The sequence below is a fragment of the Camelina sativa genome, chromosome 7 (genome assembly GCF_030686135.1).
Source record: "Camelina sativa cultivar CO46 ecotype springtype chromosome 7, ASM3068613v1".
NCBI lineage: Eukaryota > Viridiplantae > Streptophyta > Magnoliopsida > Brassicales > Brassicaceae > Camelina > Camelina sativa.
In genome coordinates, this window is record NC_141886.1 from 26,880,438 (window position 1) to 26,889,972 (window position 9,535).

The window sequence follows — 9,535 nt, forward strand, 5'->3', positions numbered from 1 at the left end:
GTTTGATGGATATTAACTTCTTTCTATCTACTTACAGATACAACTTTGAATACACTCTTTTAAGTTTTGAGGCGGATTCAATTACAAAGAGTCACGGATCAAAAAATCAACTTTTGTTTTCATTTAGCAAAACTGAATAATGATGGCGAATTCTTAAAAAAAAAAGTGAAAGGTCCTACCGGGAGTCGAACCCAGGTCGCTGGATTCAAAGTCCAGAGTGCTAACCACTACACCATAGAACCTTGTTGTACAACACCTGATGTCATCATTATTTAGATATACCTAAAACCACGAATCGTGAGTACAAGTGTAACTAACTTAATGGCTTTCGTTTTGTTGTCGCCAACCGTCGACATTTTTCCACGTTTCGATAACTTAATTTTACGAAAGCAATTCCGGAAAAGAATACAAACAAGGTTAAAAAAAAGTGTAGCACAAAATTTGAGTAGAGAAAGCTCAGTGAGTCGTATAACATTTTTAATAAGTAATCATAGTTGTCTAAGCTCAAAAGTTTTGACGAGTCTTCTTCTCTTGTAGATAGAGTCTTCATCACTATCTTCCTCTCCCACGTTTACCTCCAGCACCTCGTCCTCTTCCTCCTCCACCTCCTCGTCCTCCACCTCTCTTGCCCCCTCTACTACTAGTGCTACTACTACCACGACGACCTCCAAAATCCCTCCCGCTTCCTCTTCCACCTCCACCACCAAATTCCCTGCTGCTACCACTGCCAAAATCTCTACCGCCGCCCCCTCTACCGCCCCGGCCTCCCCTGGCCCCACCTCTTCCACCTCTCTTGCTCTGCAGATAAGACACTTTGTTCGCCTTTTGCTGTCTCTCTTTACGGACCTGCTCCAGGTCTTTGATCTCTGAACGCACATGCGCGTTAGGCACTGATCCTTTCCGTCTCTTCCCGTCTCGGCCACCTCTACCTGCCAAGTTTTTCTCTTTTAGACTTGTTGACGACTCAAACAAGGCAAAACGCTGAAACCTGTGTGGAAATATGTTGTACACTATTATTTACCTGACATGCTTGAGGTTTCGCCTGCATCACCGCTGTCTCTGCTGAATGCTGACTTGTGAGTATTCTCTTTCCATTTCTTGTATATACCTGTCTTGTTTGCTTTCACTTTAGCTCCACTCTCTGTCTTTATCTATTTTAGTTTCAAAAACCTTAGTTAGCTTAAAGTCTTCCAGAAAAACATCGAATGTTTTTAAGCAAAGGACACTTTTTACTAACCTTTCCACTGGCTGTTACTCGATCTCCATTGTTCAACTTGATGTACTTCTTACTTTTCTGTTACCAAAGACAAATCCAATTTTTTAATACAATTAAGATTACAGTTGGGTTGGGGCAATTGTAATGAAGGAAGCTCAACAACTATTACCTTATCCCAATGAAAATTTTGTTTTTGCTGCGTCATCCCTTGCCCATCATCTGCAACTAGATCTAGAACAGCAGCGTCCAACCTACAAATCCGAAATGAGTACACAAGACGCGTCAATATCTGACAAAGATTTTTATGTTTGCAAGATCTGAATGCAACCCCTTGGATCCTTCTACGGAATATCACAAAAAGCTCCATCAATAACTATTTACCTATTTGATGCAAACCCTTCGTTACCCCTCAAAGATAGCCCCGCCTCTGAATGCTGCGTTCATAAGAGTAATAAAGTGTTAAACTTTGCATCATCTCAATACGATCATAAGCATTGTAGCTTTGACTGCTGAAGCGTAGTGACACAGAAAATGCTTTTATTTAATAAAAATAACATACATGATTTACTGGTATGGAGCTGATAAAGTTATCATCGTCCTTGAAGCTTTCTTGCGCCTTTCTTTTCTTACCGCTTACTGAAATTCATGGAGAGTTTATTTGAAAGCAGGTAACCAAAGAAGTGGGTAACTGACTTTAACACATAATTAAAGAACCAAGAGCGCAAGCAGCACGCATACCTTTGCTTCCCTCTATTGCGCCCTCACCAAAAGAGGTTGTAGGTTCAGATTCCTAAATATCAAAACATTTATGTGAGTGAAACTAATGGCAACGGAACAAGCATGTCTCACAATTTAATATTAGAAACTGCACAAGATTTACCATCTCCAAATGATTATTGGAACTTTTCTGTTTCTGCTGATGTCTCGTATTGATGATCTCCTCATGAATGGCTCTTTTCTTCTTCATCACATCAACCCATTGGCCAGGGGGACCCTGCACAAGAACCAAAACGTTTTGGCTTAGACTACTTATAAACAAATCACAGAAATACACAAGTAAACTACCAGCCAAGAAGAGAATTTTGAAAGAGATGAACTGATCATATAAATAGTGTAACAGGGTAGGAAAAGCGAGGATAACCTTCACATTTTTGGATTTGGCAGCTTCACCTTCTGCTTCAAGTACGGTCTGCTTGGGTCTAGCATAGATCAACCATAAATATAATTATCAAGTTGGTGTTAAATTACATATGGACACACCATCTTCAAGTCTGGCCGTATCAAGAAATAGAGAGATAGAAAGGATGATTATACTACTCACCTGAAATTTTTAATTTTCTGGAAAAAGGCCATTGCCTCTAGTTCCCCACTTTCAATTATGCTTCTGAAGATGGGATGCAAGCCTTCTCGGGGTAAATCCTTTGCTCTCCTAATGGACTCTTTTGACGGTGAGGGTTTTGTTTTTGAATACAAACGAAAAGCTTTTGCGGATGTTCTTTCAAGAGAATCTAATTCTCCAGATGAATCAACCATTTCTCGGATTCTGTTGAAGATAAGGTCAATGGTTTTCTGAGGAAAACGACCATATACGGTTACTCCACTATCAATTGCTTGACTAGTTTTGCTCATTACTTCTTCCATGTTCTTCAAGACCTCATCCTCAGTGGGTGCAGGCCTGACTGGTTTTGAGAGGAATAGATGAAGATCTAACAGATATGGCATATCTTCAGGTGTAACAAAGGAATATGCAGAACCTGTACGACCAGCCCTGGCAGCTCTTCCCACACGATGAACAAAAATCTTTGGTCTCGGAGGGAAATCCCAGTTGATAACATTATCAAGCAATGGTATGTCAATACCCCTAGCAGCAATATCTGTCACAATCAACAACATAGTCTTCCTCGCTCTGAACCTTGATACATGAATCTTACGCGCGTCTTGATCCATATCACCATAACACACAGATGGTTCAATATTCTCCAACTTAAACAATGAGTTGACAAATTCCACATGATGCTTTGTCGAAACAAATATCAAGGTCTGTTCATTTGAACTTATATGCTCCCTTACCAAGTACAGCAATGCAGCATACTTCTCTTCCGGTCGTAAGGTCAAAAACGAAAGTTTCAAATCCGGGCTTATCTTGTTCTCAACATCTAACCGAACAAGCTGAGGCTCACGCAAACCAGCCTTTGCAAATTCTGCAAGGGCACTTGGTAAAGTGGCACTAAAAAGCAAAGTCTGCCTGTTCTCACTTAACTGAGTTAGAATCTGATGCAACTGTTCAGCAAAACCCATACCAAACAGACTATCAGCCTCATCGAAAACCACATACTCAACCGTCCTAAGTGTCATGTCATCAACCTCAGACAAAAGATGCATAAGTCTCCCAGGAGTTGCAATGATCACATCAGGGCCTTTTGTTAACTCTTCAAACTGGTCTTCCATGCTATCTCCACCAACTAGTAAGGATACACGAAGATCTGCAAAAAGAAAAATCAAAGCTTTAAAAATTCAATCTTTGCAAAATCAAATAGTGAAAGAGAAAGTTATTAGATTGAATTCTTTAGACCAACCTGTAAATTTGCCGAGCTCCTTGGCGAACTTCAGAGTCTGCTCAGCTAAATCACGAGTAGGCGACAATATGAGTGCTCTAACACCTCCCTGAGGAACATGTTGTTTGAGCTTCTCAAGCATAGGAATCAGAAAAGCTGCGGTTTTACCGGAACCGGTTCGAGCCATGGCAACAACATCGACGCCAGAGAGGATGAGCGGCATCGTCTTCCTCTGGATTGGTGTAGGAACTTTGTAACCCTTCTTCTTGATTGCATTGAAGACATTAGGACCAAGATTTAGTGACTCGAATCCTCCAGATTTGCCTTTCTTCTTCTGTTTCTCTTTCCGGTGAAGCTCAGTGACTGAACTCACCAAAAAACCATTTCCTTCAACCATGGTAATGCAGACTTTGTGACTGCAGAGGATCCCCAAAATTAGGGTTTAGAAACGAAGAAAATGTCTTCGCCGTGATGATGATGATTCACAGTTTTGTTAGCTTTGGGTTTTAGGGTTTAACGAAGGGAGACAATTACGAGAAAACCTTTTCACGGGCTTGACATACTTTTGGGCCTGAAGGCCCAACATTTAATTTGCAACATTTTTTTTGATGACTGCAAAAGTTACATATTACATTACATTATTGAAGAGACCAATGAGGCAATGACCATGGCACAAAATAATCGTCTGCAAAATAGCAAACATAATAAAAGTAGAGCATGTATATATGTATATAGTAGCCTCGTCATGATTTAGTTGTCCCAAGAGCGTTCCTAAGATTTGAGTAGCGAGCTTCGAGCTCAAACCATGAGTCTAAATCCACCAAACTATTGAACTCCTCAAAAGTAGCCATCTTTTGCAAGTGATCTCGAGTGCTTCCGTTTTCTTTAAGAGTTTTGAGAACATCAACCAGAGCTCGAGCCGATGCATAAAGTGCGGTGAGAGGGTGAACGATCAAGTGAAATCCCATTTCTTTAAGCTCCTCAGGTGTGTGCAATGGTGTGACTCCGCCTTCAATCATGTTGCAAACTCTATAACCTTTTGTTCGTTTTCCAATTTCCTTGAGCTCATCGTCGTCTCTTGGTGCTTCTACAAAGGAAGCATCAGCTCCCGCCTGCAAGAATTACAACAATTCCGGTTAGAGTCTTAACACCATTCTGTTTTTTTTTTTCAACTTCTTTATTGGTAATAAACTTGCTTGTTACCTCCATGTAGAGATTAACACGTGCAATGGCGTCTTCAAGCCCTGATTTTGCAGAAGTAGCACGTACGTCTGTTCTGGCGACAAGGAAGAAGTCAGAATCTCCAATAGCGTCACGAGCTGATGCTATTTTGGCGGCATGTTCTTCGGCTGGTATCACCTGTTTACCACGCATATGACCTACACACACACAAAAGAAAACATTTGAGATTATGAAGTATCAAGTGTGTCCATAGAGTGACATTTGAAGATGTCACACATACCGCACTTTTTTGGCCATGCTTGGTCCTGCGAAGAATGACCAACAAAATGGTAAATGAGTCTTGATGATCAATTCCGAGACAGAGAAACTCATCAAAGAAGCAGAGTCAATTTACCTCAAGAAAGCAACCAGCAGCACCTGCTGCGATCAAATCCTTGACAGTTCTTTGAACGTTTAACGCATTTCCTCCACCGGTATCTTAAAACAAGATCAAACGAACAAAGAATAAATCCCGTTACATATATAAGAGCCTAGTAATAATACACTATAAGTCTATAAACAAGCAAATCCCATTTTTTTCAAAAAGCTATGAATATAACTAAAAAAGCAAGCATAAGAATGATAATTGCAATCTTTGGCAATCCTCACTATATAGTAGTTTCAGTTTTTGGCAATGCTCACTTATCGAAGAATCAACAAATAAAATTTCAATCTTTTTTTTTGTTAAGTTCCTTTGCACACTTAATGATTTCCTTAATTTACTAACAACATTTGAAAACGTTACCGGCATCTGCAATGATGGGTATATTTGGAGCTGACGCACACACCGACCTTGCCGTCGCAGCCATCTCCGGCGGTCTAAAACGACAAAAAAAAAAAAAAAATAGAAATAAAACGACAGCATACAAACAAAGAAACAAAGAAACTTAAATAAAAGATTAAAAAACAAAAAAAAAAAAAGTTGCGGCGCACGTTAGCAAACCGAAGTCGGGTTTTCCCAAAAGAGAAGCGGATAAGGCGTAACCGGATATAAAACCGGCGGAGAACCCGGTCTGCTGCACTATAGCCGCGGATAAGGCGTCGTAGCATCCAGGCATAAGCACAATGCCTTGTTCTTCAATCAAACGGTGAATACGTGTTTGGATTCTCGCCGTCGGGTTCACCGATCTCGCCGCGCGTGGGTTTCGTCGGAATCTTGGTGAGTTCGTAAGGTTTAAGCTGCTGAAACAGAGCGAAGTGGTTTTGACAACCATTAACATCGACATTGTTCCGGAGCACTCGATAAGTCTTGTTTCTCTCTCTAATCGAGCCCGTTGATTGAACAAAAATGTGAGGTTTGGTTACGTTTAGACTGACGGGACCAAGTCCTTGGGACAAAAAAAAAAAAAAAAGTCCTTGGGACTAAATTTAATAGACAGCACGTGCACGTGGTCTTAATTATAATCTTATCTATAACTATTAGTGACATGTTTTTTGCTTTTTCCTCGAAGCTTATCATCGTCAAAACTCAAAAGTAATACGAGTATTTAATAATTCAATCAAAAAAGTGAAAATATCAAGTTACTGTAACTCCTAGTCAGCATCTATATCTCATCGTCAAAATACGATCGTTTCAGATGAAAGTTTTACGAAATTGGTTTTATTTGTATATAGGTAAGTGAGTCTAGTTATAAAGTGGTTGATGTGTATTCAGATTAATTGATCATTTTACTACTTTATGCTCTTCTTTTCCTTTTTGATAACCAAAGAAATAGTTAGTCCACTTTTTTTTTTATTTTTTTTTTTATTTTTTTTTTAACAATACATTTATATTTCATTCAATCCACAAGTTGGAATCATACAAACAATGCCTCCTTTGTTGAGTAACACCTACATAAAAGATAGACATTACACATCTTAAAAAACACTACTAGTGGAAAACTCTAAACCAAGTAACTAAAAGAGTAGGAGCCGGAGGAACAATCCGTTGCTTGAGCGTAAGAGGACCCAAGTGAAGTCTAAGGATGGTTTTAATTTCAGATATCAGAACTGAGGATGGTCTCGAGATGGCTGAGTGAAGTCGAGAGTTGCGTTCTCTCCAAATAAGATAAACCGAGGCTTGATAGGCTAACCGAAGGATAAAAGCTATGTTTTTATCCCTCGAAGGACTCTTCAACCACCGAGATCTAATCTCAAAATCAGTGGGAGAAGAGACTTGAGCCTTATCAACAAAATACTTCCATACTTCTCCAGAATACAAACAATCGAAGAACAGATGCTGACGAGTCTCATCCTGGTTGTTGCAAAGCAGACAAACTGAGGGAACCGAGAAACCCCACCTTACTAGTTTATCCCTTGTTAGGAGTCTATGACGTGCATTAAGCCAAGTGATGAATGAGTGCTTTGGAATCCTGCCTTTGATCCAAACTGATTCGAACCAGTCCACTTTGATACCCGGTGGGAATAAGAAATCCCAAGTTGCCGCTGTTGAGAAGACATCAGAGGCGGGAGCTTCCCCAATTTTCCAGAGAAACCTATCATCTGCATTATCGTCAAGAGGCATCAGTGGCGGAGTGGAAGGGAGGCAAGCTTTGAGCAGTTGTATGATAGGGCTGCGACTACGGGTGTTTGAGATCCACCATTGACCGTGAACCACCGCATTCGCAACGACATAAGAGAGTGGCAATCCTGAAACTCTAGGTCCCGAGAGACCCGTAATCTCCAGTAGAGGTCCCAAAGAAGTCCAATTGTCAGTCCAAAAATTACAGGTTATCCCAGAACCAATCTCACACACGATAAACGGTCTAGCCAAAGGTCTGAGTTTACAAAGTCTCCTCCAAATCCAGCTTCCTGAGGCAAAGCCATTAAGGTCCCAAAAGCAATGATTTTAGTTAGTCCACTTGGATGACTGTTTTTGATTTTTGGCCATAAACAATTTTTGAGCTATGTATGAATTTATAAGTTATGTATGGATTTAGTATGAACTTATGAGTATTAATGATGAATTTATAACTTTGATCTTGAGAAGAAATATTCTATGAGTTCATGTATTATCTGGACATCATGACAACCCAATTGATCATTGTCTTATTTGGTTTGGACTTATTTGGACATAGTTTTATTTGGTTTTTGACCATAAATGTCCATAAAATATAAACCCATTTGGACATGGACAATCCAATTGACATTCTATTCTATGTGTAGAAAACGATAACTAATTAGATATAAGTTTCTTTAAAATCAGATTATAAGTTTATAATAAGGCTCCCTTGTTCGTCAAAAAAACACGAGACTATCACTAAATGTGTAGTTGTGTACTATATAATATTTGTTCAGTTACAGTATCTACCGAGAAATAAATTCATATATGTATATGAAACGAGTCTGCATTGTGTGAGCTATAGACGTAATTAATGAAATCAGTTTATGATCGACATTCGACAACGTGACTTAACGATTTTACATATTTTGATTAGTATATAAAGTATTGTAAGTGGTTAGTCGAATCAGCCTCAACGGAACCATATTCATAGTCATATTTTTTAACCAAGTGTATCCTTTCTTAACGTTACCCTAAATGGACCTTCCAATTCCATGTTTCAATGGTAATTATCATTCTTACCCACCTTCTTTTTTTTTTCTGTAATTATCATTCTTACCCACCTTCCTTTTTTCTGTAATTATCATTCTTACATTTACGCAATTCGTGATGACAAAAATAAAATAAAAAGGTAAGAGTACAATTTTTGTGATTGTCGAAATGATCAATTATTAATTAGATGAAACTTGTAAATATGTAAGAGAAATTCGAATTTGTGAGTTCTATGTAAGGTCTAAAAGATGTTTATATAGGAAGTTTAATTTAAGTTTTCAGAAAACCTAAGCAATTAATCAAAAAAATTAAAAAAAACTGTTTAGGACATTGTTACCATAACAAGAACAGTTGTTCACATATCACTCTCACGCTAACAGTTTAGGACACTGTTACCATAACAAGAACAATTGTTCACATACCATAACAAGACGTGGGTGTTAGGATCCGTTGGACTGGGACGGCGAGTTTCGCTTTGACGCACATATTTTCAGGAACGTCAAATCCGGCCGAACGGTTATTTAATTCATCCAACGTTATTCCTTACTAAAATGAGGCAACTAACCTCAAGAGTCAAGACTGATGATCTCTAAAATACCAAGATCGTGGGAAAGAAATGACTTCTATCACGAACTGTATTTGTTTTAGGTGGTTATTGTGGACCTGATAGCTAGAGCTGAACCAGGTCCACGTTTACGCATATTTATTGAGGGTTTAACAATGCATGAACGTCTGTTTATTAATGAAAAATAATTTAATTACCTTTAACTAAAGTCATGTAAAATTTATTGATTAATAGTTTTCTTTCATGCGTTTTCTTTTGATATGATACCAATAACGTTGTACGGAGCTCATGCTAAGTTTTTTTGCCTTATGTTTTGCTAATTTTTACTTAACATGTTTTTTTCCAATTTTTCTTTTGTTTTTGTTCAGTTTTTAACTTATAATTGTTGTAGCCAAACATAATATTTTTCAATGATTTTTAAATTAAATTATTGTTTTGAAAGTATT

At 38.5% G+C, this 9,535-nt stretch overlaps 2 protein-coding genes and 1 non-coding gene across 3 annotated transcripts; all 3 read right to left on the reverse strand.

The window, feature by feature from the left end:
* Positions 1 to 170: 170 nt before the first annotated feature.
* On the reverse strand, positions 171 to 242 carry TRNAQ-UUG (transfer RNA glutamine (anticodon UUG)). The gene has a single exon. It is a non-coding gene; the product is annotated as a tRNA-Gln (tRNA).
* Positions 243 to 365: 123 nt separating this feature from the next.
* On the reverse strand, positions 366 to 4,286 carry LOC104704927 (putative DEAD-box ATP-dependent RNA helicase 29). Its single transcript, XM_087459357.1, has 11 exons — positions 3,793 to 4,286; positions 2,538 to 3,699; positions 2,358 to 2,415; positions 2,097 to 2,210; positions 1,955 to 2,006; positions 1,776 to 1,852; positions 1,598 to 1,650; positions 1,386 to 1,467; positions 1,238 to 1,294; positions 1,022 to 1,151; positions 366 to 929 (listed from the first exon to the last, which is right to left on the reverse strand). Exons 1-11 carry the CDS (start codon positions 4,166 to 4,168, stop codon positions 553 to 555), a joined length of 2,538 nt encoding a protein of 845 aa, XP_087315483.1. The 5' UTR covers positions 4,169 to 4,286; the 3' UTR covers positions 366 to 552.
* Positions 4,287 to 4,356: 70 nt separating this feature from the next.
* On the reverse strand, positions 4,357 to 6,416 carry LOC104702475 (carboxyvinyl-carboxyphosphonate phosphorylmutase, chloroplastic). The gene is made up of 6 exons (XM_010418329.2): positions 5,926 to 6,416; positions 5,738 to 5,811; positions 5,348 to 5,430; positions 5,234 to 5,258; positions 4,975 to 5,150; positions 4,357 to 4,883 (listed from the first exon to the last, which is right to left on the reverse strand). The coding sequence occupies exons 1-6, from the start codon at positions 6,216 to 6,218 to the stop codon at positions 4,515 to 4,517; spliced, it is 1,020 nt and encodes a 339-aa protein (XP_010416631.2). The 5' UTR covers positions 6,219 to 6,416; the 3' UTR covers positions 4,357 to 4,514.
* Positions 6,417 to 9,535: the final 3,119 nt, after the last annotated feature.

Bases quoted from the DNA above. Each gene is read 5' to 3' on its own strand.
- LOC104704927 (XM_087459357.1), bottom strand. From the start codon at position 4,168: ATGGTTGAAGGAAATGGTTTTTTGGTGAGTTCAGTCACTGAGCTTCAC. The intron at 2,211-2,357 runs GTTATCCTCGCT...GTTCTTGTGCAG, and splicing joins CCAAATCCAAAAATGTGAAG to GGTCCCCCTGGCCAATGGGT. The intron at 1,295-1,385 runs GTAATAGTTGTT...CTTTGGTAACAG, and splicing joins AAAATTTTCATTGGGATAAG to AAAAGTAAGAAGTACATCAA.
- LOC104702475 (XM_010418329.2), bottom strand. From the start codon at position 6,218: ATGTCGATGTTAATGGTTGTCAAAACCACTTCGCTCTGTTTCAGCAGC. The intron at 5,431-5,737 runs GTAACGTTTTCA...TCTTGTTTTAAG, and splicing joins ACCCATCATTGCAGATGCCG to ATACCGGTGGAGGAAATGCG. The intron at 5,259-5,347 runs GTAAATTGACTC...CATTCTTCGCAG, and splicing joins CTGCTGGTTGCTTTCTTGAG to GACCAAGCATGGCCAAAAAA.